The 14,735-nt window shown below is 39.4% G+C and overlaps 1 protein-coding gene across 1 annotated transcript in view; it reads left to right on the top strand.

Annotated features, from left to right (window-relative positions):
• Positions 1 to 7,004: 7,004 nt before the first annotated feature.
• The window catches only part of FAM185A (family with sequence similarity 185 member A), a 38,710-nt gene continuing 30,979 nt past the window's right edge, over positions 7,005 to 14,735 (top strand). The window contains exons 1-3 of the mRNA XM_035896870.1: positions 7,005 to 7,065; positions 7,157 to 7,266; positions 11,948 to 12,040. Coding sequence (XP_035752763.1) covers positions 7,005 to 7,065; positions 7,157 to 7,266; positions 11,948 to 12,040 — 264 coding nt within the window. The remainder of the gene's footprint in view (positions 7,066 to 7,156; positions 7,267 to 11,947; positions 12,041 to 14,735) is intronic.

Below are 14,735 nucleotides of genomic sequence, written 5' to 3' on the forward strand. Positions count from 1 at the left end.
CGGAAATGGCACCGTGCCCCCTCCGGTTAAGGACGTTCAAAGCCTCCCCCACCTTTCTTTTTTTTTTTCCGTGTTTCCTCACTTCTTACGTGTAGGGTACGTGATTTGTTGACCTTTTTGTCGGCAATAGTTAATGCTGAAACTTGTGCCGTTAAGCGGTAGCTGCAATGCATGCTTTTATTTCTGCTCTGGCAGCTGGTGCTCCAGAAAAAGGTGTAACTGCAGCTCAGCTGGGAGGCCACAGTCCTCAGTATGTGCGGTGCACACCTGCCGTTCAAGGGTTGTTCCCAGTAGGGTTATTGGACCTACTAGCTCCAGGAGTGGTTATGCTGAGTCGCCATCCGCAGGGATCAAAAAAGGCTGGAAGGTGACAATACAGATGCAATGCCAAGAAGGGCTCCCTTGTCTAGTACAAGTCTTGCGTTATCTTTTTGGACACAGGCAAAAAAAAATCTATGCAGGGTTTCTGGTATGGAACCTACGAACAACTTGGGAGAGCAGCTGTAGTGGCTGAAACCAATAAACATCTGTGCTGGAGTACTGATGGTGGCTCTAAATTTAGGGAAGAAAAAGGGCAAACTTGCTAGAATAATTCCCCTCATGAGCTGAGGTTCAGGGAGTACTTGACCAAGAGACAATTGTGTTTAATCATTGATATGTGAGGGTTTTTTCCTATGGATTTGTGCAATTGCCTATGTAGTGCAGAATAAGTTTCACCATGCTGGAAAAACTTTTTAGTGTACAGATAAACTGGTCCTTTACTTTGCTTCAAGTGGTTGTCCAAGACTGCTGCTTTATTTCATGTGATGCTCTGCTGCAGCTGTGGTATAAGAAATGGCGAATAATCTCATTCTGCTTCATACATGTTATCTATGACTTGTAGAGCATGGGGTTATGTTCTCTTGGTTACCACTTTTCCAAACCCTTGAAGCAAAGACATTCTGCACCTTTTATCTTCTCTTATGGTTTTTTTTTCTCCTATGTCTTGAATTCTGCTGTGTCATTTCTTGGGTTTGGGGTTTTTTTCTTCTTTTCATTTAGAAGGACCTGAACTATAACTCAAAATGGAGAAGTGATATGGATTTATCATAGCAGCATTCTCATTCATTTTCTAGTCTTGCTCATCCCTACAATTGACTTTTTTTTTCTTTGGAACACTGTTGATAACTGAAGGGGTATTCCTTAGTTATGTTTACCAAAAGTTATGGTCTCTTTTTGTTTCCTAACAACTCGTACAGAGACAAACTCTCTAAATAAAATCAAGGGCTTCCCCTCACTGCCCTCAGTGTGCTTTTGTCTATGTTAGAATGGCCATACTGATTTGTACTATGAGTCCTGTCTCCAGCAGTAGTCATAAACAGATGATCAGGTAAGAGTAAGAACAGGACAAACATAAATGATATTTCGTCTAAGTGTTCTGTCAACTGTTTTCAGCTTGGGGGATTTTCTGAGCCTCTCTTCCAAGTGTCTGCTTACATATGTAAACAGTTTCAGGGTGAGAGCTTCCTGGCAAACTCAGTGCCTCTTGGCAGAGTCCCACAAGGCATCCCATCCATTCAATTTCCTGCTATTTTATCATTAAGAGTACATGGTATTCCAAGATCTTTCTGCAATTTGCCAGTGAGTTTTAAACTAGTCTAAATAATTTGGTGTTGTTGGTGAAACTTTTCAACCTTGGCGTTTGTGCTGATTTCCAAATTCATGTAGTGTTGAAGATGATGCATAGTTTGTAGCTAAAAGACAATATAGGACTAAGGATATCGTCAAAGATATCTGAAAATTCAAGTTAATTCTCTTAAACAGATCAACTGCTACCTATATATTCATTGACTCTTTCACTGAACTGTAGCAGGACTGTCTTCTCCAAGAGACTTTCGTGGTTTTGACTTTTCCCTAGGAATTGTCAGTTATATTCTTACAGCTTTTTTTTTTTTTTCCCTACTTGGCAAAGATTATCTTGGCTTGTCTATAGCAGATTCACAGAGTCCATCCTGGGATTACAGACTATCAAACTGAAGGCTAGCGGCCCATTTATTACCCTTAATTTCTCTGGCACCAGGTGTGGCTGACTACTGTAGCTGTTAGTAATTTAGTATTTCAGTTTCTCCAGGATCTCTAAGTGGCTATTACGTGTTACTCCAGACTTGGTTATTCTCAGGGGCTAGAATTCATTGTATTAAGGTCGGGAGAATCTCAGCCTTCATAAAGAGTTTCAGTGCAGGGAACCCTTCCTAAAGGTCTCAATAATGACTCCTGATTGATGGAAAAAAATTCTTTAGCTTTTGTCCTGTCTTTGAGATTCTTACTATATTCTGAATGTCAACCAACCCTGCAGACTGTCTGTCTTCCTTCTTGAAATAGGTTGTATTAGTTTGTAGGTTTCTAAGCTGTTCCACTTGGGTTTGTGGTAAGCTTGTACAGTTCAGGTTCCCTGGACAGTCTGTGGATTATAATCCCTTTTCACTAGTTGCTGTTTGTCACCCCATAATTAGCATGATGTTAGTATTGCCTGTTCATGCCATTACCCAGGCATATCCAGAGATACATTTCCTAAAACGTAAGTATTTTTTTATACTCAGTGAAGTAGAATTGCTACTTGCCAGGGAGGTTCTACTTCAAATGTTCTTTCAGCTCTGGTTTGGTTTTTGGGTTCTCTGAGTAGTGGTTTGTGCTTGGGTTGTTCCTTTTCTTTATTTAAGAAAGAATTATCCATTAACCATAATTACATCAGCAAAAGATCTCATCCCTTGTAAAAACACATCTCAAACCAGGAAGAAGCTGTTGTTGCTCTGAAAGCACTTTGGCTTTTCTGTGACCTTCCTTGAATGTGTGAGGGGGGGATGTTAACTCTTTTCTTTTTAGACCATTTAACCTGAGCTCTCTTTCTGTCACTTAGCTGTAAGAAGTTGAGAAGTTGATGTGAATGTCTTTACAGTATTCTAGCTTCTTTCTTGGTTTTGGAAGTCGTGGCATTTCATAACAGCTTTCACAATTTAGGTTGGACCTTATCCAGGAAGCTCTAAGTTAGCTAAAACTCCTTAGACCCTGAAGAGTATGTCCAGAGGATGCTAGATGATGAGCTTAAGTATGCATTTTATACCAAGGGCAACTTGTAAGCAGCCCAGTACAAGGGCCCAGGGCAAGTACTACTAAAGGATCCCCTATTTCTGTCTTAGTGTCCAGTTTTATGCTATGTACAGTCTTTCTGTCATACACAATCTGATAATCCTATCTGATAATGTTTAACCTTCACAGGTTATAGATGTCAATGAATTTCTCTTTAGTTCATCTATTTACCTTCAGGTCACATGTATATGTTAGCTATTTATTCCAGGGACAATGTAGGCACATGGCTGTAGGTTCGGAGTCTGCTCAGCACACAGAATCCCATGTTCTTGGCATGTTGAACTGCATGTGCTAATTAAACCTGAAACCAGCTCTTTGATTTCTGGTTACTGTACATTGACTGAGTAGTCTTGTGATTTAATCCCAGCCAGCAGCTCAGCCCCACTCAGCTGCTTGCTCACTCCCTTCCTATGGTGGGATGGGGGAGAGAATCAGAAGAGTAAAAATGAGAACTCCTGGGTTGAGATAGATAGCTTAATAAGTAAAGCAAAAGCCAATAACTAAAATGAAGCAAAACAAGGAATTCATTCCCTGCTTCCCAGGGGCAGGCAGGGGTTCAGCCATCTCCAGGAAAGCAGGGCTCCATCACGCATAATGGTGACTTGGGAAGACAAACGCCATCACTCCGAACGCCCCCTGCTCCTCTTTCTTCCCCCAGCTGTATAAGCTGAGCATGATGTTGTATGGTGTGGGATACCCCTTTGGTCAGTTGGGGTCAGCTGTCCTGGCTGTGCCCCCTCCCAGCTCCTTGTGCCCCGCCAGCCTCCTCACTCATGGGCCTGAGCCAGGAGCAGAAAGGGCCTTGACTCTGTGTCAGCCCTGCTCAGCACTAACGAAAACATCCCTGTGGTATCAACACTGTTTCTAGCACAAATCCAAACCATAGCCGCATAGTAGCTACTATGAAGAAAATTAACTCTATCCCAGCCAAAACCAGCACAGTAGTCAGAGGTAAACCCAAGTGAGGTCTTGCATAACCAGAATTTGAGACTCATCTGTCCTGTCTTACGGTGTGGTTCTTATGTTTTGCTTTAGTACAAACATATTATATTAGAATCATAGGGTAATTTGGGTTTGAGGGGACCTCAGAAGGTTTCTAGTTCAGCCTCCTGATCAAAGCAGGGTCAACTCCAAGGTCTGAGGAGGCTGCTCAGGGCTTTATCCAGTCTGGTTTTGAAAATGTCCAAGAATGAAGACTACACAATCACCTTTGGCAAACTGTTCCAATGCTTTTTCCATATCGCCTTGGTGAAGAGAACAGAGGCTTCTATGCCAATGTCAAGGAGGAGAACCATCAGTGTTGAAATGATGGCCAAGCTTCATGAATTAGAATACAAAAGCTCTGTCCCCTCTGGCACAGGATTAAGTGCTCCTAGTCTAGGCCTATTTGTAAACCAGTATGGGGTTTTTAATTTTTGTTTATTTTTTTTATTTGTTCTCTCCTTGGGAAAACTTTACTCTTCCACATTAGTCTTACTTAAGTCCATGAGATCACTTAGCTTTTTGGCTAAATATTGTATTCTTGTGGAAATAACTAAGCAAACTGAATGAATGTATGGGTCTTGAATGTTCCTGTGAATTACCAAAATCATTGTTTTATGGTATCATTTAAACAATTTTTTCTGCCTACTTACATGAGGGGAGAGAATAAGCTCCTGGGACTGTTTGTGTCTGCTTTTTGTTTTTTGTTAGATTTAGTGGAAAGCGAATGTAAATGTTTTCAACAGTGTATTTTTCTGAAGTCTGAATGTATTGATGAGTTGGAAAAAAGATCATCAGTGTCTACTTCTAAGTATGGTAGACTTACAGCCTGAGAGGACCAAATACTATAATCTGATGTCCTCAATAAATAGTTCTTCCTGGAGTGGATTATTTTATGTGCATGTTCACTTACTGGTAAGCTGCTTCTATGAGCAGAGTAGTAGATCACCATGAAATACTTCTCCTAGTCCAGGGCTGCTAAGTCACTTTAAAAGAAATAATTTTCCAGGCTATTTCAAATATTATAGCTTAAGGTATTTCTGGGGTATCCCTGCCTACGTTATGATATCAAAGTTATTTTTTTCCTATGTACCTTTATTACCAATACTAGTCCTTTGCACCTGAAAGATCTTCATGCATTCTTCAAGATTTATGTGGCTGAAGTTGGCTTCAGCCCTCATCTTTGCTAAGGAGAAATCAGACTAGCTATTTTTGGAGCTTTGGCACTGAAACAGATTGTGTCCTGTTCCTTCTCACTTGTTGGAATTTTGTTAGCAATATTATCCAGCTTCTAGCCTGCCTCTTTGTGGAGTCATCTATCTTTGCTCCAGGAAGCCTATTTGTGAGTCAGAGTAGCTCTGCTCCTTGCCTACTAATTTTCACTGCATCAAGGCTAGTGAAGCGCTGTGACTCTGCGGAGAGTACAGGCACGAAGTATGTTTCCAGGAGTCCCTGGTGTTTCATTAACAGCATGCTCATGAATCCCCAGACTCCTGCATCCTCTTTCAGCACTCATCTTTGATAGAACTAGGATTACACTACTAATCTACATTTCAAATGATGGCCATAATATGCCCTGTACAATGAGCAGTTTTTCTTAACCTTATTCTTATAAAAATCTTCAGTTGGTATCATGGCTAAACTGACTCCCCTTAAGCCTTTTCCTCACCTGTTTTGACAGAAGCGAATAAGGGCAAGAGGGTATTAAGCTGATTGAATTCAAAGATTTGCACAAGCAAACTGGCTTTTGGATCTTTCCTCAGAAAGCAAAATAGCGAAAGTCTCAGTTGTAGATTGTTCCAAGGACTGTGCACTTTTCAAGTGGGTGAATTGAGCAGTTTTGAGCAAGACAGCTTGTATTTCAAAAATAATACTGCTTTCTTTTTGAACTCTCCGGGTTTGTGCTGTTGCAGGGACATACTGTTTCAAGCATAGATGTTTGGAGAGTGCCTCTATTTGTGTATCTCTGGGAATTGTGTTGGAACAATCCAGCTGCTCCCTGAGAAGTAAAACCTTATGGAATAGGTTTGTTTCAACTTCAGAACCTGTACATCAGCATTGATCAAACCAAAATAGCTCAGATACCACTCAATTTTAGTCAGGTGAAACCGTCTAGGCTTTATCAACATAAAACCTTGTGGTGCTGGCCCTTGACCTTCTGATGATAGTCACCAACACAGTTTGCCAGGTTTTGTCCTTTTACATACCTCAAAGCCTATCTTAGAGTTTACTTAAGTTTAAGAAACATATAGTTTGACTAAAATCTTGATCACAGTATTTCTTGGAAGTGGAATGAGCTCACGTGGCAAAAAAAAATGCTTTTGCTGCTCCTGTGCGAAGCACTATGAGCCCATCAATTACTCCCTTGATAAGTTATCTACAAGACCTCGTGATTTTTCTTTGTGGGAGCCTATGAACAGTAATAAGGGGAGGTGATTCAGACTAGAGGCAAACATGATTCTTTGTGCCAGGGGGGCAAGTCAGGCCTTCCAGGAGGCTGGGGGAGCGTGCAACCTCTTCTACGCTGGTTTTTGTGCTGCATTGCTTGCTAGTTGAAGCAGCATAGATTTAAGCAAGACCTAAGTATTTGTGCTGTTGAATCTTATTGCTCTATATGTAGCCTCAACCAACCTTTCCATCCCAAAACCCATGTCAGGGTACCCAAATGTGTCAGTAGAATTGCTAATAGAATCTAGCTGTGAGGTGGAGTTTGGGAGTGGGTTAAAAAAAAACCAAAACAAAACTTCACTAAAGGACCACACCCTGCTGATTCCTTGCCAGAGGTTAAGTCAATCTGCTGCCTCTTGGTGCTTTCTCTTGAAGCTGGATGACTATACACAGGCTGACAAAATTTTCAATGCCAATTGTTGATAGTGACTAGTCATGCAATTGAAAGTATGTGGCCAAACTTTGAAAGAAGGTTCTTCAGTAACAAAGAAGCTGCTTTTTTCCCCTACTGTATGTAGTTACTACATAAAGTGATCGAGTACTATGTTAAATAGATCTGACTCTTCTTATTCTATTGCTAACAGAACTCTTTTAATTCTAGATTTGGATATCAAAACATCAGGGACTGGCTGCGTGAAGATTCAGAAAATAGAATGTGATAACTGCAAAATAGAAACGGAGAAGGGGACTAGTGTCTTGCAGTCAATAAAGGTACAAAGAACCCTCCCCCATTCCATCAGTGTTTTAAAGGGGATTATGTGGTCGAATATAGGGTAAAAACTTACATACCCCTTCTGGAGATAAGTACTCTGATATTTCTGTTACTTTGTGTGTAGCACCTCACCTTTATTTATGGCATACAATTATGACACAAAGTCAATAGCACCAGATAACGTGGAGTCAGAAATCCAGGTACCTTTAGTGATAGCCAAAGCCAGCAGAAACAGTGACAGCAGCAAGCCTGCTACCTGCCCCTCAAAAAAGAAAAACGAGACAGACTGGGATTTCCTGTCTGGTGGGTTAATAGTTACACTTGCTCAGTTGGGACTTTGCAGGATGATGCTTTTGTTTTCCTGTGGTTTTGGTTTTTTTTATAATTCTGATATATCAGTGCTGTTGACAAACTCTTTAGGTTCATTTTTCAATCAGAAGTCACACATGACATGTCCAAAATACCTGACAGAAATATGTCTGATAAATACTGTATATATCATCGTCATGACCTTGTTTTTTCAATATTAAGACTTCAGGTTTACTGACATAGGCTTTTGTAGAAATAAGCAAAAGTATATCTGACTTAGGTGCTGTTTGGAATGAAATTCATTTGAACAACTGGGATTTTACCTGCATGAATTGGTATAAATTCAAAAGAAGGCCTCTTCAAATAGGGTAATTCCTAAGTAGAAGTATTTTTGAGATATGAAAAAAATCTTTCAATGTTTTTCTTTACCATGGTAAGAGGTGATTTCATAGCACACATGGGGAAACTGAACTTAAGGGGGAATTTAATACAGTAGAGCTAGGTTTACTCCATATTCAGTGAACTACAGACAACTTGTATCTTTCAGATTCTGTGTAATTGACCATAATACTCTTAAAAAGGTAACTAAAATCTAACAAAAAGTTATCACTACTACATGTGTTACTGCTGTCTAAAGCTTGGTTAAAAATGACTCTGTTATAAGAATAGCAGCAAACAGCAGTGCATGAGAAATTCCATAATACAAGAAAACTAGGTAGTTTTGGCTAGCAATAGTGACAGTAATCACAGTGTGCCCTCACAATTGTCAAGAATTTTTTGTGATGTCATGGAGAAAGGATTTTGAGGAAAGACAACTAATTTGTGGGCATCTTTTCTCATATGCAGTCTGAGATGTGAAAAATTGTTGAATTTTAAAAACAAAAGTCAGTTCTATTTTTCCTTGAGACTTCAAATAGCAATGAAACAATGCTCTCTCAAACTGAGAAGAAGGCTGCAAAGTCACCAGTTTCAGGCTTCTGAGACCAACTCCTCCACAGCCTCATTATAGTTTAAGAGAAGCGTGGCGTTGCTTTTTTCATCTGTCAACGTGGAGCCTTGCTTGATTCACAAAAATGTAGTTTTCCTGACAAGTGTAAAAGATGATCCTTTCCCTGTGTGTGCACCTCAGTGTGTCCCCTACATTGGTGGCCACAGGAAGCTGCTTTGCTCCCTTTAAGCCTCAGATAAAGAGGAATGGCCTTGTCCCAGAAGGCATTTAAAAATTGAAGTATCAAGTAAGAACTACAGATTTCAACTGAAACTCCTGTTAAAACAAAGCTTTGGTAGATTATAAGGCTTTGGCTTTTTTTAACCATAACAGTTACCCAAAGTATTCTTTTGGATTGTGAGTAGTGATTGGTTGTCTTTGTTCTGGTTACGATGCTGGCTTCAACATACGGTACTAGAGAAGATACGTTACCACTCTTGGTTTTGTTGACTCTGAAGTAGTGAGGTGAAGGTTTTGCATTAAAATTACTGACCATGTAGGTGTTTGCAAGAGCAAACAAGTGTTCAATTACATAATCTCTTAGACATACAATCAGATTTTAGTCTAATGTTTTTAAGAAGTACTGTAGTTCTAGTAAGGCAACTGCAACTCTGTTTTTCTAATACAGGTTCAGGAATTATACTATGTATTAGCAGAGAAGCAGAATTATTAACGAGAATCAGAATTATTAACCTTTTGGGCTTTTTCAAAGCTAATGAAAACTTAGACTAGATTCTGTAGAGCAGCACAAGAGCCAATTCCCCTTCAGGGAATGTGCTTTACTGAGCAAACTGAAGTGATGCTGCCCTCCCCTGGATGGATTAAAGAGCTGTTTAATGTTGCTTCACTGGCCAGCTGTCCACAAACCTCGTTGACAAGCAAAGCAGGACACCCTTCTTGATAGTAGAGAGCAAAAGGTTGCTACTCAATGACTTTAAATAAATAAAAAATCTGGTCATGTGGGGATTATTCAAGAGCACCAGCTAACAGCTTCACAACTGCTAATTCTATTAATTTGCCACAGACTGCAAGAAGTTGTTTGTATAACTTGTAATTCAAAAGACCAGCTGATTTTTGGTATACTGTATGGTGTCTTTACAGAAGACCTAGAATTTGACATCTACTTTCCTTAATAATACATGCTAGTAATTGAACAGAAAGGATGAGTATTCTGTATGAGTTTTTAATGGATTTTGACTGACTGGTACTTTTGGTGTGGTAGGCATTATCGAGCTAGTGAGATTTGCTGAGAGTTGTTCTATTGAGGTTTTTTTTTTTTGTTCATTGGTTTTTTGTAATTGGCTGAAGCCCAGTTCGCCCTATCCCTTCCAAGTTGCTAGGTCAACTGGTAGTAGCAGTAATTCCATTGGTATATTCCCTCTTAACAAAATAGCTACTTGACCATTATAACTTGCCTCCCCTCTCAGCAGATCCTGCTGTCTGTTAGGTGTCTCTGTTGATACCTACCTCTGAAAGCCTGTTTTTTTAAGAGGATAGGGATAGTCTAATAATTCTGGGGAAAAAAGTTGATGGACCTGTGTCTTATCAAAGCTTTTTCTATCCCAAAAATGATAGAATAAAAAAAAGAAATGTGGTTTTATTTTACTTAACTATCAGTGGCCATACTGATAAGTCATTGCTATACATTAATTCTTCTAATCTTATGATCTCCAGTATTTTCCTCAAGTTACATGCTTGGAGGATTTGCCAATTATTCTGAGGAAGGAATTGGAGGATTACCATTATTCTGATAATACGCCTAATGTAACTGCCTCAAAGGAACTGTGATGTCTGGCTGAAGCATCTAATTTATCCTGTTTACTGTGTCTGTTATATCTGTATAGAAGCTTAACTGAACAGCTGAGTTATTTACAACCTTTAAAAGGTCTGAAGCACTACTGTAGTTTCAAGTTAGGGGCATTGCATTTTACTGTGGGGAAGCCTCTTAAGAGAAAACAAGACTTGAGAACACAAAGATTAGGAAACACTGCTCTAGAGTTCTTCCCATCTTATGAAACCCCATGAAACTTCTGGTTCTTGGTGTTTCATCAGGAATGTGTCAGAGCAGTATCAGTCCATGTTTTCTATACTGGAAACTTGATTTCATATATATATATATTTTAAGTGTCCTTACTCTAGTTGCTATCTGATTAGACCTAGTTAAATGTAATTTATTACGGCTTATTCAACAAGTGTTAATAATCTAAGTATCTTGGGTATTTCTGATATGCTTGATTGTCAAATTTAATGGATGATGTCCTAAATTAAATACCACTTACAGGAATAATACCCTTTTCAACAGAAATGAGTATATCTGAAAATGGAGGTGGTGGTATAGGAAAATGAAGGGGAAGGAAAGCTTATTCAGCATTAAGTATAAAAAATGCTGAATATTTTTAAATTCTATGTTATTCCAACATTCACGCTAGTGAATTTAAGCAAGAGTTTTGCTGTTGAGATCCATAGACTTCTTAAAGTCAGATTTGTTACAATTGTAGTTTATGAATACAGTCAGATTATTTAATTCTGATTTTTATTTTTTTTCTTTTTCACTTCTCCCTTCTTACAAATGGCTGGATTTTATTCTCAATACCTCGGGGTTTTTTTGTCTTTCTGAGATTAGTTTGTGTGTGTTTCTGTATGGTTTTTTTTTCTTGTCATTTGTATGCAGCAGAGCTGAAAGGTATAAGGGCTGTAGCATTTTTTACTTGAAATGTGGTTTCTTTGTGAAGAATTTGAGATTGTAATGCAGATATATGCAAAATATCTAATTTGAATTAGAATCTGGTTGGAGTGAAACACTGTAGGATCTGGTTATACTGTCAGGCCTAAGGTTTGCACTGGTATCCATCCATAGAATTTGATGGCTCTACATAAGCAGCTCTGTGGGGGGTGTGTGTATATATACATATGGTTATCCTACAGACATCTGTGACAGTGTAGGGGCCAGGTCACTGGAAGGCTCCAGTTCACAGGTTAATTTCTCACTGCCATTTCATGTTTCTAATCTGCTGCAGCACTGGGTATATGCATACCTTGGTTTCTGCATGGAGTATGCTGCTTATTTTAATATATACCAAGTGAATGTTTTTTATAGTTAAAAAAACCCAAACCAAAACCAAAGAAGAAACCTGTATCAAGAATAAAGGGTTCCTCAGCATCATTCTTTCCCCTGTGGTTCTGGTTACAAAGAAAGGTGACTTGTTTTGAGTTTGACGCCACTGGAAATTAACAGCACATTTGGCAATCACTTGAGAAGATACCTTCATAGTAAAATGGAAGTCTGTAATCCAAGGTGGTTATTGTGGTACAGCTTGAAAAACAAGATAACTTGTTTTCTAATTATGATTATGCTAACCGTAAGATTTTTAAATTTTTTTCAGAGCCATAAAATTGATATACGGACAAACGGTGGCAAAGTAATTGGTCTTGGAACACTTTATGGGAATACAGATATTCGTGCGACAGAGAAGGGTGTAAGTAAGAAGTAAAACTTTCTCTTCAATGGCTTATTCAGCTTGTCTGTTGCAAAATGACTACATTTTGAAGAATGTGCTGAAGAATATTTAATGACCCTCATTGGTTGATTGTCATTTCACTGTTAGCTTAAATTTTTCTGTTTAATTATACTATCTTATCTTATGCTTTATCTGGATTAGTAAACAGGCTCCGCAAAAAGAGCAGTAATAAGCACAGAGCTTGTGCTAGCTGATACAACTCATCAGCTTTACTTTAGTAGACCCTCACAATACTCTGAAACTTTGTACTTGGCTGATATTTAGGCACCCAGATTCTGCAGTAGGCCCATGAGTTCATTTTAGTATCTCATGAATAGAAGCTTGATATTTGTACATGCTGTACACTTCCAGCACTATATGGCTGTAAGCATGGTAGAGTAGAAGGTTTTATATATTTCTTTGCAGCTGAGGAAATATAATCGCATGTAATATTGTTGTGACATGCAGTGAGAAGAATCATGAACAGGAAAACAGTTTCATGGAGAAGTAGCTTGCTTTCTTCAGCAGATGGCAGTATGAGACAAACCTCATACCACTCAATCTGGTTTTGTTTCTTGCCATAAGTAGTCAATTCTCCATTATTTAAAATAATGTAAAGCTAGGCTCCCTTTCATAATACTACAGTTCTCACACCCAGTCCAGTTTTTAGGCTTAACTTGAATGTTTAGGCATCATAATGTCCATACAACTGGCTGCATTTGGATTCGTTTGAGCTGAGGCGTTGCTACATGAACATGTAGAGCCAAGCCAAGTCTGGAAGTAGCTTGGATGCATGCAGTACTCTGTCAGAATCAATAGGTACCCTTAAAACCAGCAGCACTAGGAAGAATCAGAAAGAGTGCCGGTAGCTCTCCCTAGCCCAGGGTAGAATTGAGACCAAGCTATTAAGTTCTAGGAGTCCAAAATCACCTCTGTGAAGTGCCATTTGGCACTGTTGTACACCTTGTAGATTGGGTTCTGGGATCATATGTTCACTTATAGAGCCAGCTGTGAGCTGTTCTTAATATCCTGCTGTAAACTAAGCAACTTGCCATTGGACTTTTCAAAACCTGTCAGCATTAAATTACCTGCATTTCTTTGTAGTGTATGCTAGCCTGCCTTTCATGTACAAAAGAGCCCAGAGGCTGCTGTAGCTGTACTACTGTTGGGGGCTGTTTAGTCTAGAGAAAAGGAGGCTTAGGGAGACCTTATCCCTCTCTACAACTGCCTGAAAGGAGGCTGTAGCCAGGTGGTGGTTGGTCTCTTCTCCCAAGTAACAAGCGATAGGATGAGGGGAAATGGCCTCAAGTTGCTCTAGGGGAGGTTTAGAATGGACATTAGGAAAAAGTTCTTCACTGACAGGGCTATCAGGCACTGGAACAGGCTGCCTAGGGAAGTGGTCGAGTTCCCGGCCCTGGAGCCAGGGGATGTGGTGCTTAGGGACATGGTTTAGTGGTGGACTTGGCAGTGCTAGGTTTACAGTTTGATTTGATGAATCTTTAAGGTCCCTTCTAACCTAAATTATTCTATGGTTGATATTTCTTCATGAACATTATTTCATCCTAGCAAGACCTCTCAGCGTAAAGCAGAGTGTGTAAGGTCTGACCGGGATATGCTCTGTTGATGCCCCAGTTAGACTGTTTGGTGCTAATTGATTGGCAGTTCCCTTGGGACTATTACTAGTTAGTGCAGTTAAGATCCCTCCTAAGCCACTGGCAGCCACAGGGAGTGGAATAGGGCAGAGGTACTTTACAGCTTGCTTGATGTGTCGTCCATCTTCCTGCAGAGGGCTTCTGTTGGAAGGATCTGAAAACTGGAATCCTTGCTTTCCACTAGTGAATCAGATTGAGTGCAATCTAGGAAGTGCTTTGACTGCTGTGGATTCATGCTGTTCACAGCATACTAGCATGGTGGTGGTCTTAAAATTAGAGTTGTGTAGCTTAGTCATTTGTCCCAAAGTAATCTGTTACACCAGTGCAGGCTGTGGGGTTAATTTCAAGTAGCATCTTGTTGGTGTTAATAAAAACAAGTGGATGGTAGAAAAATAATTAGGTCTATGTGTATGTGAAAATATAGTTTGTGAAAATGAGAAATATAATGTTTTGCTCTGAATCTTTAAATGCTGTTTAAAAATCTAACTTCTGTTGGACACATCCTTCTGAAACAATAAAACAAACTTCATGTAGATTAAGTTGAAGTGCTTTTTTGTGATCATAAATATTTACATAGTCTGAAATATTGCTGGAAGTCACTCTTACAGTTGTAAAGCTATAGTAACTTGAGTGAAGTGAGTCATTTTAACAGGAATTTACAGCTATGGAACAACATTTTGGCCTATGTTATTGAACTTCTCATTAACAAACTTTGCTGTGTGGTTAAGAAGGACAGTGTAAGATATCTTTTCTCAATTGGCCACTTCTGTTAATAATCATTCAGCCTTGTGTCTCCTGTGTGTGTTTGTATGAGATGTTTCTTCCATCAGTTGTAGTCATCATTATGTAATTATGGCTCTGTCAGCATTTCCAGCCTCCTCCTGGAGGTGGGAAGGGAAAGGATGTGGTAAAAGACGCTAAGCACTTGAGAAACAGAATATTTTTAAGGGGGAAAATGGAGAAAACACTAGTAAAATATTTGAGCAAGGATAGCACAAAAAGGAAGGCCAAGAAGGGGAATA

Source organism: Egretta garzetta, unplaced genomic scaffold (assembly GCF_000687185.1).
Source record: "Egretta garzetta isolate BGI_Z169 unplaced genomic scaffold, ASM68718v1 scaffold156, whole genome shotgun sequence".
Lineage (NCBI taxonomy): Eukaryota > Metazoa > Chordata > Aves > Pelecaniformes > Ardeidae > Egretta > Egretta garzetta.